The sequence below is a fragment of the Kryptolebias marmoratus genome, linkage group LG18 (genome assembly GCF_001649575.2).
Source record: "Kryptolebias marmoratus isolate JLee-2015 linkage group LG18, ASM164957v2, whole genome shotgun sequence".
NCBI lineage: Eukaryota > Metazoa > Chordata > Actinopteri > Cyprinodontiformes > Rivulidae > Kryptolebias > Kryptolebias marmoratus.
In genome coordinates, this window is record NC_051447.1 from 1,339,156 (window position 1) to 1,356,309 (window position 17,154).

The 17,154-nt window shown below is 37.1% G+C and overlaps 1 protein-coding gene across 7 annotated transcripts in view; it reads right to left on the minus strand.

Moving 5' to 3' along the window:
- The window catches only part of ect2 (epithelial cell transforming 2), an 86,116-nt gene that overhangs the window by 55,148 nt on the left and 13,814 nt on the right, over positions 1-17,154 (minus strand). For all 7 annotated transcript variants that reach the window (XR_005234436.1, XR_005234437.1, XR_005234435.1 and 4 more), the window contains 5 exons: positions 13,286-13,468; positions 8,475-8,564; positions 8,112-8,219; positions 7,656-7,729; positions 3,775-3,905 (listed from right to left, as the gene is read on the minus strand). Coding sequence is in view for 4 of the 7 variants with exons in the window: in XM_017436889.2 (XP_017292378.1) it covers positions 3,775-3,905; positions 7,656-7,729; positions 8,112-8,219; positions 8,475-8,564; positions 13,286-13,468 (586 nt within the window). In the remaining 3 variants the exon portion in view is untranslated. The remainder of the gene's footprint in view (positions 1-3,774; positions 3,906-7,655; positions 7,730-8,111; positions 8,220-8,474; positions 8,565-13,285; positions 13,469-17,154) is intronic.

Here is a 17,154-nt window from a genome sequence, read left to right on the forward strand (position 1 = left end):
GGGTGAAAGCCCGGCCACCAGGCGCTCGCCAACGTGCCCCACCTCCAGGCCTGGTTCCAGAGTGGGGCCTCGGTGACCCGCGTCCGGGCGAGGGAACACTGTGTCCAATACTTGTATTCATCATAAGGGGTCAAGTTGAAACCACCATGGATAAATGCCCCCTGCGTCCAATACATTTTTTGAAGTCCCATCCACCCATGTAAGTGAAGTGAAATGAAATTTATTAATATAGCACTTTTCACCAGCAAGGCGATCCAAAGTGCTTAAAATGTTATATTCATGTAAATGAATATAACATTTGCTTCACTTATTAAAAAATAAAAATAAACACTTTGGTTATTTTTTTTTTTTCAAATGTTGATTTTTGTCGATTCACATAACTCGTACTACACTGCTCTATGTTCAAATATGCATTTTTAAAACAGGTTTAGTTTCAATTTATTATTTGTGGCTTAAAGAAAACTGTCATTTTACACTGTGATTGGCAGTGTCACAGCCTATTAGCAAGTTTGGAGGGTGTGTAGGTGGGACTTGCATATCGAGGGTACAGCCAAATTTCCCCAGTGCACAGCCTCTGGCTCCAAAAATACAACATTGCAGCATTCACAGAAACGCATATTTGCGGCTTTGTCCATATCTATTATTGCTGATGAGATGTGTCAGTGATTTGAATAAGAGCTCATCAAAGACTAAAATATACTCAACAATCATACCCCTAAACACAGCTGCTCACAGAGAACAGTATTCAGCCAGATTTCACTTTACCTCTCTTCAATGTTCTGATCAACTCTTTTCCTCTTAACTTCAACAAATTAGTGACATGTTCAAATTTTCTTTTCTCAGCTTTAAAGTTAGTATATTGGCATGTGAACTCAGCATGATATCTGTTCTGTTTTTTGTTTTTTTTTAAAAAGCACAACAAAAGGTACTTTCACAAAACTCTGCAAAGACTAGTCAGTCTTTATGCTGCTTCTGGCCATTCATTAATCATTGATGGAGCCGGCTACGTCCTACATTGAAATGAGCTTTTAAAAAGGAAGCGAGCATCGCACCACCTAAAGAAGGGTGGAGCAAAACTCATCTGCATTGACGTGAGGTGCAATGCATTAAATGTGTGATAGAGGTCTTCCTCATTTTCAAAACAGGCCAAATTAACTCAGTTTTCCCAAGTTTTTTGCCAATACAAAATATTTATCTATCAGAGAAGGTAATAGAGCACATAAGCTTTTTTCAAAGACCAGGGGTCTCATGTATCAAAGAGTGAGCAGCTTTCACATTAAATGTTGGCATATGGAAACAATTTGAAACGTGCATGTGAACTAAAATATTCACGTTTATAAAACTGCACACGCATGTTTCTGCGGACCATTCCTTTATACATCCTAATTTATGTGGAACTGAGCGTACATGAAACATCCTCCCTGACACATCTCTATTTAAACATGCAAATATTTGTAAATATGCCCTGTATGAGTGATTCCCCTCTCTGCGTCATCTAAACTTATGTTTAAATGCAGGAAAATGAGGAATTTCATGGAATGTGAGTCAGCGATGCTCCTAAATGAGGTAGTGGAGCATAAAAACATATTTGGCTACTGTCCTCTGGCATTAGCACTGAGTGTAAGGAGGAGTAATGGTGTGCGTGAAGTTGCAGTTGTCAGAGCAGTGTACACCCACAGAAATAACAAAAAGGTTAAATGGTCAGACATAAAGGTGGGAGTAAAGCACAAGACAGCTGCTCAATGCCTCTCATCCAATAATGTTAGATACCACTTACTGTACATCAATTACACACTGTAACTGTAAATTATTAAAGTGAACAGGGGGTTCAGCTACGCTGGCAGCCTCTGAGGCTTTACGCATTTGTTTAATTACATAATTACTGTAAAAACAGACACACTCAGGGGCTTGATAGAACTTACAGAATTAGTCATTAAATAGTTGATGTCAAGAAATAAGTCGTTGCATATCATACCACTAAACAAAACAAAGAATTACCCAAAGTTGCCAATAACTGTTAGGGGATAAATTATAGATAAAGTTGCTGAACTCAAATACTTGGGCCTTAAGTTAGTCACCATGCTTAGTTTTAAAAGACATGTAAAACAGATGGGCTGAATCTTGAAATGGTATTCAAATTTATACATGGTACTGCTCATCCACCTATCGACCTCTGAGCATATGAACAGAGTAACAAGGAGCACCTCTAGAAGGGAGTACAGTGTTCCCAAATGTAAAACTAAATTTAGACAAGTAACTTTTTCATACAAGGCCATAAAGGAATGGAACAAGGTTCCCACAGATTTAAAGATCAGAACAAATTATAAAGCCTTCTCCAGAAAAACAAAAAGATTTATTTCAAGAACTCAAATCTTTCAGAACTGATTTCTAATTTAAATACATATAAATTTGCAGATTTGAGTCGATGCACCTTTTTGATATGCATTGTTATTGTATGAATTAGCATTTTGTGTAAGTGGATACTGTGAAGTATTCTATGTATTGGTTTTTACTACTCAATTTTATTCTTTTTTTGTTTCTTACCTGCCACAGGGACTGTAGATGGAAATTTGCTAAAAAAAAAATTAAAAAAAAAAATGCTACAATATGGTATAGTCCATCTATACCATCTATACTTAGAGTTTAATGTTTATTTTTTTTGCTGTACATGGTCCCTGACAAATAAAGAAAGCATTTCAGCCACGGTGGAAGTAAATTTAATATACATGAGCATCATATGGATGAGGCTATCCCATACAGCTGGCATGGCACATCTCCTCCTAGTTTCCCTCTGTAAGGTTGGGGCCAGTTCAGCACAGAGCTCAAAAAAAAAATGGCCATGGGTACTCTTAATCGGATAAGCCAGGCATCATTGTGAGCCAGCAGGTTCGTGCGATCCCTAAAAATACGGTCTCTCCAAATTCTTCCAATGGAGATGTCTTTCAGCAGAGCCAAAGCTATCATTGCTCCACAATTACACACAACTTTCCGCATGTGTCCTTGTCTACATCTTATTGACCTTAGGAATCATACCTGCATTTTTTTTTAAATATGTGATCTGACACAGTTTTTTTTCTCTGTGAAAGTGGAAGTGCCCCTTAGACAATTCACAGGTATTTTATGTGCCTCAACGGTATGTGTGCCTCGCAAGTGCGTGGCCCCCAATTTGTGCTTTCATTAGCCTGAACTGCAATGTCAGAATAAAAGCCAAAAATACTAGTGTGCGGTCACCAATTCATGTTCACCTACATGGACACGTGACAAAAATAAAGAAAACTTTACAGTTTACATTACATTGAGGCTGTTTTGATCAGTTTTGGAGGCATGCTGTATGTTATGTTGTATGAGACTACATGTGGTTCAGTTTTATTGTTCAGGTTTAAACCATAAAGGTCATGAGAAAACAGTGTGTTCAAATATTCCTTGAGTTCAGACAACCAAATGGACTCAGATTTTGGTGTATTTAGGCGAGTTTCAGTACTTTGCAGTTTGATATCATTGACTGAAAAGGTTTGTCTGCAGATTCACAGGGTAGGTAAAAAGTGTGCATATATTTATGTGCACTTTCATGTAATGTTCGTTTTGATAAAACTCTTCTGTTGGTTCATATGCGAGGCCACTGGAAAACTCAAACCAAATTCCATATTTTTCTGGACTTTTCAGAACTTTGTAGAAAACCTGAGGTGTTTTTACATTCAATATATAAATACAATTTAACAATATTAATCTACATTCAATCTTTTTGTAAACTTCATCCAATCATAAGTTACAAACCATGTTTCTGAGTCCTCTCCTCCATGTTGGCCTTTTCTTCTTCTGAGAATCCCAGAAAACTAAGAATGCAGTCCTGGAATGGAGGAACTTTGAACTTAGTTCGAAATGCCTCGTCATTTGCATGAAAATCCCTAAAAAAAAAAAAAAAAAAAGAAAGAAAAAAAAAGGAATTACACTCTGACAAGCCAGCATTTACAGAGCTGAGTTTGTATTCAAACAAAATCACAACAATAAAGTTGTACCCTATTAACATTTTATATTTTTGGGATGTTACAGTTCAGACAAAGGAAACTGCCCTGAAATCTGTGTGTTTAATTGAAAACTGACCCCCAGCAGTCCATAAGCTAAAACTAGAGATGTACTGGTCAAACTTTTATTGTCCTTAAAACTGATCCAAGTCGTTTAAAAAATAAGAATGAGCTGATATTGAGTCTCAGTCCTATACTTACACCATGTTGCTGTAACCACAGACAGTGCTAGGAATAGTTCAGACTGAATGATCATCTCCATTCATTGTGTTACTTGTGAACAATATAAACTTCAATCCATGCAAGTATACCATTCTTAATTAGAATAATTAGATGGTGCAGCATTAGAAAGATGTCACCTCACTGTGTTGTTAGCTGTGATTAACCTAACACCGCTAACAGGTAATGAGAGCTTGTGAACTGTCATGAGAAAAAAATTCCAAGCAAGAAAAATGCTCGTTCCTCAGCAAAAATATTGCTGCATTGTTTCTGTCGCAACAGAGATTTTCCACAGTGGCTTTTATTTATTCTTTGTTCTAACTGCCTCCAAGCCCAAAGCTTAGAGCGCTGTGGCGAGATGCGTCATTGGGACCGCGTCAGTTAATACCACTAAAACAAATGGCATGCAAGCTGAAGTGGCTGTAATGACACAATCAGCTTTAAAAAATAACTTAATTTATTTTTTTTCTTTAGCTGAGCAGCTGCAGCCAAGCCTTACATCACCAAGTGCAATGCAAAGCATCTGATGAAGTGGTGTAAAGCATGCTGCCACTTGACTCCAAAAAATGTTTTTTTGGAAATGTTTTCTCCTGTGTGATGAATCACAATTCTCTGTTATGTTGTGGGGTTGTTTTTCAGGAGTTGGGCTCAGCTGCTTTAATCCGGTGAAAGGAACATTTAATGGTTCAGCGTGCCAAGACATTTTGGACAATTTCATGCTCCCAATTTCGAGGGAACAGTTTGGGGATGGCCCCTTCCTGTTCCAACAAGACTGCACAAAGATCCATGAAGACAAGGATGAGTGAGTTCAGGGTGGAAGAGCTTGACTGTCCTGCTCAGAGTCCTGACCTCAACCTGACAGAACACCTTTGGGATGAATTACAGAGGAGACTGTGAGCCAGGCCTTCTTGTCCAGCATCAGTGTCTGACCTCAACATTGCGCTTTTGGAAAAATGATCAAAAATTTAAATAAACACACTCCTAAACAGGGATGGAAATTGGCACCCGCCACTGGCCAAATGCAGGTAAATGTTTGAAGTAGCTGGTAAATTGGAACAACGCACCAGCCACAGTGACAAGTTTGCAATTTTAACCAAAAAAAAAAAAAAAAAAATGCGATGAAATTGTACTCCTGACCTATAGGGGGGCATTATTAGGTGCTAAACTTAAAAAAAAAAAAAAAAAAAACAGACCAAAATATGGTTCATATTCAGCGTCTCTGACGCTGACACACGCAGAGTCACATGCGTACACCCTCACGCTGGTGAACAAACGCTCCCGCCAGCAGACGGAGACCACAAAAAAACTATGTCGCAAAAGCCTGCAAAGCGAGCAAGAATATCTCCACTTTTTAAACATGCTGAAAGTGGTTCTGATGGCAGCACTTTCTCTGCTGCGAGGAGCAGCAGGAGTAACTCTTCCACTCCTGGTTCACCTGGAGAAGGTCCAAGAACACAAAGGAGCCCAAGAGTTTCATGGCTATGGAGGACCAAAACTGACAGAATTAAAAGTAAAAGCAAGAATACATAAAAGGCTCAATAAATAAATAAAAGGCCAAATAAATAAATTAATATGCTTAAAATGCACCAATTCATTTAAAAAAGGAGATCTTTACCCCATGTTTTCTAATTTATTTGACATTCTTATTTATTTTTCCAGTTTAGTTCCAACTAGGGCTGCAACTAACGATAATTTCAATAATCGATTAATCGGGCGATTATTTTCTCGATAAATCGGTCGTCTTGGAATTCTGTATGTAAAGGAGTAGGTTGATGTAAAACTTTTACTACTTTCTTATTTTTAAATAAATCAATATAAATTCAACTCAACATTCTCACTTTATATACTTAGCTCTCAAGCAGAAAATAACAATAGCTTATTTACCACCCGTGTTTCACATCTCTAAAAAACTTACAACTAAATCAATTAAACACACACACTACAAGTACCATTAAAACAATAATTACATAAATAAGTAGTTGTAAATTTAGTTAAATGTTGCCTCACTCTTCACTTGCATGCAGTGATCGATCCATGACTAAACATTACTTTGTGATGCCACCGGGTGGCGCTGAAAGCAGTGTGCAGTTTCCTGTATGCTAACTGCTGCTAACAGAGCTCACAGAGCTAGTTCTGCTGCTGAACAACTTTAAGACTAAACACAAAACCCTATTCAGCAGATTCTAACCTGCAGTGAGTAAAATATGCCCCCCAAAACGGTGATGGAGTAGCAGAAAGAAAGTTTGCAGTGAGGAAGAGGAGCCGTAGCTTCTTCATCATCATACGGAGAGGACNTTTTTTTTACGGAGCGGACGGAGCAATGACTTATATTTGGGACGGAGTTTGTTCAGCAAAGGCGCTGCGGGTGACGTCACCGTTTCCGCGACAACGTTAGTGACGCATAAATTGCGTGACACATATCGATAATGACTTTTGTTGCCAACGCTTTTAATTATCGAATTTTATCAATTTTATCGATTCGTTGTTGCAGCCCTAGTTCCAACAAATCATATTTTTAAGCACATAATTTAAATTGTACAATTTATAAAAATATATTCTTTGGTTTTTCTTTTCCTTATAGATGCATTGTTGTCTCTTTATTTATTCTTTTCTCCCCACAAGTCTTTTTTTTTATTTCCATGCGTTGCTTTTACATTTTTCCGTGTACAAATGTAAATGTTTTGTTAAACTCTGTATCAGTACATGTGGCTGTTACAGTATCTGTGTCCTCCATGTAGTATGTATAGCACTGATGTATCTTTGGCATCCTGGAAAAAAGTTATCAATAAACATAGCGGAGAACATTTTGGCAAAGGAACGGGTTCTATGTCATCCTGATCCAGCAAAAAACCTCTCAATGAATTTGGCTCCATTTTTAGTCCCAGAATTTCTTCATGTCTGTTTTAAGACATCGGGACAAGAACACAAACACTTTTTCTGGAAACTAGGCTTACTTTACTGAAAAAGTAGTGATTTGTGCGAAAAACTATCCCAGACTTTACAAAAACAGTAATTTCTCATCTTGATAACAACTTTCTGCTTGCTATTAATTGAGGCACTTTCAGAAGAATAACTGATCATGACACAATATTTACTGGAGAGCGTGGATTGGTTCTTGCAGCTACATGACGAATAAGTGCTGAGAGCACTGATGTTTGAAGTGGCAGAATGTGATCCATACTGCAGCAGCATCGCTAAGAGAGTTGTTATAACTTCCTTGTATCTCTGTCAGCACAATGTGGAGGTGATGGGGTTGTAGCTGAAGCATGAGGCCACCATGATTAGTTTATACTATTTTTTTTTCTAAATGTATGACTAACTGGAAAAGTTCTGAAATTTTAACAAAGGTTTTACAAACTCTGAGTCGCCTCTGTAGCATAAAGTAGAGGTGTTGTACAGATTTTTCAAACTTACACGTCATCTCTTCTCTCCCATGCCTTCTGGATCCAAGAAAGATTGAGGATTGGAGTCCCCATACACACTGCCAGCTGAGAGATGACAGAAAGAAGAAAAGATCATTTTAGTAAATGTTTAACCAACAGATGATGTCAACGATTAATTAAAGGTCTACCATTCCTTGAAGAATTGCCTATTGCCCATGTGTTAAAATAAAATTATCCTACGTTGAGAAATGACCGAGCTGTAGACATTTTGGTCAAACCTTGAAAATAGCATAATGCACAATCTCATGGTCAGAATGTATGTTGTGAATGACTCAAGCTTTAGTTCAATATTTGTAAAACTGAATGAGTTAAAGCAATTTTTGTAATAGCCCTTTTGGTTGGCTAATGTAGATAAGCTGTAGAGGCCAACTTGAACTGGACTGTTCAAGTTCAAGAGATAAGGGTAAAAAGTTAAGTTTATACCAACCCTGTACTTCTCTCCGTGAGTGGAGTTTGCAATGAGATGAGTCACTTTGGTGCTGAAGTCTTTCCTAATGATTCCGCCCATGTGATGAACCAAATTCACCAAGTTTTTCTGCAGGAGAAAAACAAACATGAACCAACACCTACATTGATACCATATATCTTAATTTGCAAAAAATTAATGACTGCAAAAAAAAACATGAATGCTATGGCTGCATATTACAATGCAGGCCGCAGCATACAGTACATGATTACCACAAACCTTGGATACATGCAAACAAAAGAGACATGGGATGTGGTTCTTGTCATTCTCACAAACACTCAAATTATGAGCCAACACAGGAGCATGTTGTTAAATGAACCTCACCATTTCCTCCTTGTTTCTGAAGCCCGTGAAGCACAGAGACAGGTTCAACATGGTTGTGCAGTAAAGAGGACGGCAAGAAAAATGGAGCGGCTGGAGTAAAAGACAAAAAAATAAGTCAGTGTTCAAAAATAAATATTATTTACATTTAGAAAGTATAAATGTAATTGTACCTAATTAGAGAATAAATATTTATCAACACAGGTGTAATCAGATTTTTGGGAGCAAAAACTTTCAAGTCAAAAGCCATTTCCTAAGATAAAAAAAGCCAAAAAAAGGGAAGAAGCCAGATCTGTAAAATAAATAGTGGATTGCGAAAGTATCCACCCTTCTTAGTATTCTTTGTATTTTGTTACATGGAATTCAAATGGATTTCCAATTTGAAGTTTTAAAAAAACAAACAAAAATAAAATAAATAAATACGAAATGCACGTCAAATTATTAAAACTGAAAGAAAAAAAAATCTTAAATAATTTTTATAAATATGAAACTGAAAAGTCTTGGATGCATATGTATTCATTCATCCAAAGTCAGTACTGTATAGAGCCACCTTCAGCAGAAGTTCCAGCATTAAGTCGTTTTTGATGCATGTTTGTAATCTTGGTCCATCTAACGGCTGTATTTGTTTGTCCATTCTTCATGACCAAACTGCTGCAGTTCCTTCAGGTTGGATGGGTGCTGCTTGTGTCAAACTATTTTCAAATTAATTCTCAGGTGGATCAGATTAAGGCTTTGACTGGACCATTCAAAGATATTTAACTGGTTCTCTTTAAACCATTAGAGTATTGATTCAGCAGTGTGTTTAGGCTCATTGTCCTGCTGGAAGGTGGACCTCTATCCCATTCTCAGATCTCTGGAAGACTAACAAGTTCCTCTCAAGAATGTCCCTGTATTTTCCTTCGTCCATCTTTCCTTTACTCTGTCTAGTTTCCAAGTCCATGATGATGAAAAACAGTGCTACAGCATTATGCTGCCAACATCATGTGGAGATGGGGTTTTCAGCATGATGAGAGGTAGTAGGTTTTCTTCAGACAGTTTTCCTTGATAGACAAAATATTCAGTTTAATCTGACAACAGTACCTTCTTCTACATGTTTGTTGAGTCTCCAGTATAACCCTTGGTGAATTTCAAATGGCTTGCCTTATTTTTTTTCCTCTAAAAATGTCTTTCTCCTGTCCACTCTTACATAAAGCCCTGCTTGATGCAACTTACAGTGGTCCTGTGGACAGATCCTCCTATCATTGCAGAAGAGCTGCCCAGCTCCATCAGGCTTACCTTTGGCCTCCTGGATGTTTCTTTAAAGTAAAGTAAAGTAAAGTAAAAATTTATTTATTTCGTTGATAAATGCCCTCCTGAATTTTGTTTTGAAATTTCACGTGTTTTAAATTCTTGTGTTGCACTCTGTTCTTTTATCAGTGTACAGCACACTGGCCAACAATTATGTTTTTGAAGTGCTTTATAAATGAAGGTGTATTATATTGTTTTGGTGGATGACCCTTTTCTTGACAGGTTTGCTGTGGTGGCATTTTTCATTTCTTTTCAAATATAGAACTTAATGGAGCTCTGTGGGATGCTCAGAGTTTAGGATATTTTTATAATCTAACCCTGATCTGTACAGGGTTTCCCCCCAGAAAAGAGGCTAAGCCTAGTGGTAGGTGGCCAATCGCGATTTAGTAAAAAAAATAAAAATAAAAGATTAAAGTTGACATGAAAGTTGAAAATTAGGGCTGCAACTAACGATAATTTCAATAATCGATTAATTGGGCGATTATTTTCTCGATTAATCGGTCGTCTTGGAACCCCCCCACCGTTTGGAATTGCATAGATTACTGAACAAAAACATGTAGCTGCCTGTAGTTAGTTGTGATAAAGAAAAAAATTAAGAGAGATGTCAAATAACTTTGGTAAATAAAACTAAATGTCAACAAAAATATAAAAAATGTATACTATATCCCTAAAAATAAATGTGGATGCTACTTTTTTAAAAAGTGCAAAACGGAGGCATTTTGTTGTTTAAAGGCCCTGAGTCTTTCACATTAACATTTGTGTTGAGAACAAGTAAAGCTTCAGTCATGGAACCATGACACATGGTGCACACACTACGAAATGCACTGAATCATTCCCTTTCTTTAGGAACTTTGCATTGCAATGTAAAAATGTTGCATGTCAACATGTTCCTGGCTAAGGCTGGCTCTGTTTTTGGAGGCTATGTGGAGTGCATTTATTTCCCATCATGACATATTATTTCACTGTTTGTTGTTTTTTTCTGAAATGAGAAAGACCATATTATAGCATAAATTACAAAAACTTAAAAATGTTTAAATTGCATTCATTCATTTTGGCCCACATAAAAAAGTTATCTGTATGTAAAGGAGTAGGTTGATGTAAAACATTCGCGGGCCGTCAGGCTTATAATACACTGGGGGAACCCTGCTGTACTTCTCCACAACTTTGCCTTTGACCCGTATGGAGAGTTCTTTGGTCCTCATGCTGTCTCTTGCTTAGTATATATACACCTGTTCTGATCCAGAATCAGTACTGGTTCAACACCTTAAAGTTGTAAGACCTATCACTAAGATCATTTGACAGTTAAATAAGATCCACCCTATTGTGGGCAATCTTATTGTCTGGTTTTTTCCCAGCTTCTTCTGTCCTCACTTCCTCTGAGTGTTAGATGTTTCACTATTCCTCTGCCTCCATTAGTGATAATGGCACATATAATAAATGTAGTCTTATGGTAGCTTTGGAGACAAGATTGTCTAAATTGGAAGCTCGGCTCCGCACTGGTGAAAAGCCATAAGCTAGCCACTGAGAGTAAATCCTGTTATCAGTCCTCCAGTAGACCTCGAGCAGCCGGGACCCCAGGCTGACTAGGTGACAGTTCAGATTAAGCATAGCACTAAGGCTAAGCCCCCAGTTCACATTTCAAACAGATTTTTCTCACTCAGCGGCAAGGTAACTACCAGCTCCATAGTCCAAAACCTGGCACTAGGGACTCCAACAACCAACAAATGCATTCCGGGGGCCAGTGCGGGCGATATCAAATCTTACCTCAAACTGCTGGCTAAGGTTAAGGTTAAATACAGTAAGAATGTTATTCATGTCGACGGTAATGACACCATTTTTATGTCAATTGATGGTCACTAAAATTAATATTGCTTCATGTGTAACATTGCAAAAACTCAATTGGTCTCCAAAGTTTTTTCTGGTCCCCTTCCCAACCTGACCAGTGATGACATGTTTAGCTGCATGTCGTCATTCAACCACTGGCTGTTCTGAGGGTACCCTGAAAACAATGTGGCCGCCATAGATAACTGGAGTGCATTTTGGGGAAAACCTGGTCTGATGCACAGAGATGACATCCATCCCACTTTGGGTGGAGCCGCTCTTCTTTTTAGGAATTTAGCCGATTTTGTTCGTCATCCAAATTATTGACAACTTAGGGTCCAGTCCAGGAGGCAGAATTGTAGTCTTACACACCTCTCTACTGATTCTCCTCTGTTACCCACCCAAACCACCATTGAAACAGTGACAGCTCATCCATGTCTAAATCAACTAAACCAATTAGCTCAAGAAAAATAAATTGCAAAAAATCCTATAAAAATTAACAGCTACTTTACCAGAACAGAAAAATAAAACCATTAAATGCGGAATATTCATCTTTTTTTATCTAAGTCTTTTAGTTAACTGATCATTACATTCATTTATTTTGTTTTACAGAAACCTGGCAACAACAGGAGGATTTTGTTATTAAAAACTCCTGCTAATTATTAAAATTTTCATGTTCCAAGAACAACAGGTCAAGTTGAGGAGTACCTGCTATTTTTCAGTCAGGATCATCGATTAATGCTAAATAATTCATAATTCTTTTGAGATGGTGACTATTAGTCTCTCATATCCAAAATAGAAATCAGAAAAACTACTGTTACTTGTTTTAATATATTCTCTACCAGGCTCTTATTCTCAGTTTTTGTCTTAATTCTCGGACTTTTTGTCCGACTTATTATTGAATAGTGATAAAGTCATAATAGTGTGGAATTTCAATATTCCTGTAGATGTTGAAAAGTGATAGCTTAAACATAGCCCTTAAATTTTTTTTTGTTTAGTAGAGTCAATTGGTTTTGCCCAAAATGTCTACAAACCTACCCATTCTCTTCATCATACTCTTGATCTGGTTCTGACATTCGGTATAGAGAGTAAGCACTTGATAATATAGCCTCACAATCCTGTTCTGTCTGATCATTTTTAATAACCTTTGAGTTTACATTGACTGACTACACAGCCACTAAGAGTAAATTTCATCCTAGTAGATGATCATCAGAGAATGATTCCTAGCTTCCTCAGATAGATAACCATTACTAATTGGCTTTTTATAATCTATGTGAATGTTTTTGTACAGTGCCCTGAGATGACTTCTCAAAAGTCGAGGCATTAAAGCCAAGAAGATTGATAACTAAATGCTACGTGCTGTCATCATTGTATGTACCAATACAATGACTACAGTTGACCCATCACATGTGAGACATGCACAAGTGGAACAGTGGGCAGCTATTAAAGCATCCAGGAGCAGTTAGGGATTAGATGTCTTGCTCAAGAACATCACAACATATAGACATGGTGGGGAATCAAACCTGCAACTTTCCCGTCCTAAAACGGCTGCCCTACCACTGCCTAACAGTGCATACTTATTACTCACAACAAAATTTGAAAATCCATTTAAATTCCAGGTTAAAATGCAACAAAATAGAGAAAATGCCAAGGGTGACGGGACAATACTTATGCATTTCACCATTTACTGTAAATAAAAGCCTCACCTCATCCTTTGCAGCACAGTGCAGAACAACAGGAGGCCCAACGATGCGGTTGTCACGCTTGTAGAGGTAGTTGTAGTCGGGAGAATTGAAGTTTGTGAGGACAAACACTGTCTCAAATTCAGTGTTGTCTGCATCTCCAAACTCCTGGACATTGTCGGTTGTTATGAACGGAGTGCTGATGTCCTGAAGATTTATATGCATTAATAGATTAGTGCACAACAAAAAATTACATGTAACATTCAAAAAATTATTTAGAAAAGATAGCTCATTAGCATTCATATTTGTTGGACTTTTTAGAATTCTCAATAAATAGAAAAATGCAGAATAAATTCCAGTACATTTTTGAATTTTAGAGATGCAGACAAACTTGTTGTTACCCATTCACAATAAATAAAACAACTAACTGGTCAAAAATCTCCAATTTAATCTCATCAGTCCCAGAAACTGTGGTTCAACATGCATTTTGGGAATTCCTGAGTTTTTTTGTGGGTTTTTTTTGGCGTTTTTCTGTCAATAGTGGAGCCCTCCTGTGGCTTCTTTCATGGAAACCATTATGATTCAAAATGCGACAAATTATGTAATTAGAAAGTGACCTAACTTGCCTTGGAGTTTGATTTGAAAGATTTTGTATATTTTCCTTTTTTTATTTGTTTGTTTGTTTTATTAATTTTATTATTTTTTTTTAAACCATCTGGAATAGTCATCTGATCAACCTGGGTTTGCATTCTTTCTTGTATCCAGATCCTGGAAGGTTCGATACAATCCTATCAACTTTATACTTTTTATTAATGATATTGGCAGCTGTGGTCAGAGGAACATAAAGCTGCATGGAGACGGTCTTGTAGCTTTTACATGGATATGACTAATCTTCTTTCTGAGCTCCTCAGACAGTTCTCGCCTTTGCTTTAATAATAATAACAAACTACCCAGTGTTTGTTCCCTTTAAACAGGCTGAATGGCTGATGAAAAGCTCTAAGGCTCTTGAGATACTAATTAAGGTAAAAAACTTGGTCTGAATACTAACTAAATTGCAAAAAGTATTTGTCTTGTTATGGGTACCAACAAATATCTTCATAATATTTTAACATATCTTTGTAAAATAAAGAAATCATCAATTCATCCATCTTCTTTATCCAGTTTTTTTCTGGGTTGCAGGAAGCTGGTGTCTATCTCCAGAAGTCACTGTGCAGGAGGCAGGGTACACTCTGGACAGGTCTCCAGTCCATCACAAGAATGCAGTGAGAGACTCTCACTCACACTTAAGGACAATTTAGAGTTACCAATTAACCTAGCATGCATGTTTATGGTTTGTGGGAAGAAACCACAGTACCCGGACTAAACCCACACATGCACCAGAAAAACATGCAAACTTCACACAGAAAGGCCCCAGGCTGGGGGGCATTTCTGCGACGCTCTCACTGTGAAGCAACAGCTCTAACCACTGCGCCGCAAATCATTTCTTCTCAGTTATTTTTGTTCACTCTATTAGTTATCTATTACTTAGATAAATACTTTGAACTGAATCATTTTTCATGAGAAATGAACCGTTGTTTAATGAGCTGTAAGGGTACCAACAAATTTATCTGTATCTGTACATGTCAAATACTGTCCATTTTTGCTTTAAACAATCAGCTTATTTGTGTAGATGAGAATGTTGAATTACAGCAAAGTTGTTTTAATCAACAACTTTAAACTGCTGGGTTACTTTTGAGCATACCAGACCGTATGAAGTCAGGAAAATGTTAATGTCACTGTTAAAGTAAACATTATGCCAAAACTAGCTAAATAGTTACACAAAGTAACAAAAGAAGAGGAAAAGGTCCATGGGAGATCGGGCTTTTGCTGTCGCTGCCCCCCGGTTCTGGAACTCTCTCCCAGATTATTTGAGAGCTCCCCAACCATTGATTGATTTTAAAAGAGGCTTGAAGACTTTTTTATTTAAGCAAGCCTATTCTGCCTCTACATGTTTTTTATGATGTTGTTTTTATCTCTGATTTTATTTTTTTATGATCTTGTTTTTATTTTTGATTTCAATTGCACTGTGTAGCACTTTGAGATTTTTGTTAATGAAAAGTGCGGTATAAATTGGATTGATTATTATTATTATTATTATTATTAAAATAACAGGCAGCTATAAAGTGGAACAAAACGTTTTGATGTTACAATTAAAAACACATTCAACACATATGTTAGAACAGAGGTCCCAAACCACGGACCGGTACCGGTCCTTGGGCCATTTAATACCGGGCCGCACAGAAAAAATAATTAACTTTGTTATTTTCGTTTTATTTTATTTTATTTTTTCCAGAGTCTGAACGACATTTATTTTGAAAAACTGACCGGATTCTCTCCACTACAGTCGTCTATGACTCCCTCTTGATGCGTGTCAAAACGCTCATCTAGGTCACGTGATACGTTACCGCTACAAACAAACCCACAAGCTAGCAAAATGAGTAACAAACAAGCATCTCTGGAAGCCCTAGATGAGACCGTCTCATTACTGAGAAACCCACTGATTCAGCGTTATGGTGAGTTGTATTCTTTGTGCGCTTTATATTTGTGGTGCATCTTATTTTAAAGGGCATGTTTAAACATCGCCATATGGACCAGAGAACATTAGGGGGAGGAGAGGGTGTTATTCATGTTGACGCAATACCAGGAGGCAACTAACAAAGTTGAGAGTACACGTTGGATTTATGTTTATTATGTTTTTAAAAATACCCCCGTTTACATGCCGGTCGTATTATTTCATCATGTTGTATTTATCCACCACGCCTTTAAAGCACACACAGCCTCTCAACCTCACACATCTTTGAGATGATGTACTTGCACTATTATGTTATTATCATTGCATTAGTTTAAAACGGCCTCCAAACAATATTATTGTTTATGGCAATAATTTCTGAGACAATCAATCGTCCAGCAAAATTTATTATCGTGACAGGCCTACCTGATAGTGTTGCAAATCATCATTTCTCTAATCAAATACATTTTTCGTAAAATCCTGTTGTGAAGGTCTGACGCACTGAGAATTGTAAGGCACTTAGGAGAGCATGCAACAGGTGGCTCAGACTCCGCAAGAAAAACAATCAAATAAAATATTTCTTTTAAAAGGATGTAACGATAGACAAAAAAACAAATGTTTTTTTTTGACCATGTCACAAATTAGTAGAGTACTAATGATTCAGTTAAAACAATGAATCATTTAAGTGACTTTTCGCCTGACTGATTAGTGAGCAGTGGGACTGTCGCGGGGACATGCAGTGAGACTCTTATAAGCCCTTCATTTTTCAAACAAAATATCTTAATCTAGGTTAACAAATTTCTGTGAACAAGCAAGTCTCTCACACTCATACCTGCTGTGTGTGTTAACATACACCTGTGTGCTTTTGCACAGCATCTCACATCTCATGTGGTTTTTGCTCTGCCTGTTCACTTGCTGGAGTTAGTACAATATAAACTGCGGCAAGCAGTTTTAACATTTAATCAAATCACACTCCTCTCTCATATTAGTATTTTCAGAATCAATAATATAATTTCTTCTGTTATCAAAGTTTACAAAAAAACAAAAACAAAGCAAGTGGATTCCTATTGTGTAGTAGATTTTTTGCTACCCATCTGGGGAGCTATCCGGATGGGTAACAAACCATCTTTTACTACAGAATAAAAGACCAGTTGCTTTGTTCTTTTAAACTTTAAACATTTTCCGTGTCCTGGATGACTGAGAATCTAGACAAGCATACCATTTTTCCTGCTTTACTCATCAGAACTAAAATGAAAGATATCCACAATCACAATAATGCCAGTAGAAATCAAAATTTACAATTTTACTAATAAACAAACTTATTTTCTGCTATCTATTTTGTGTG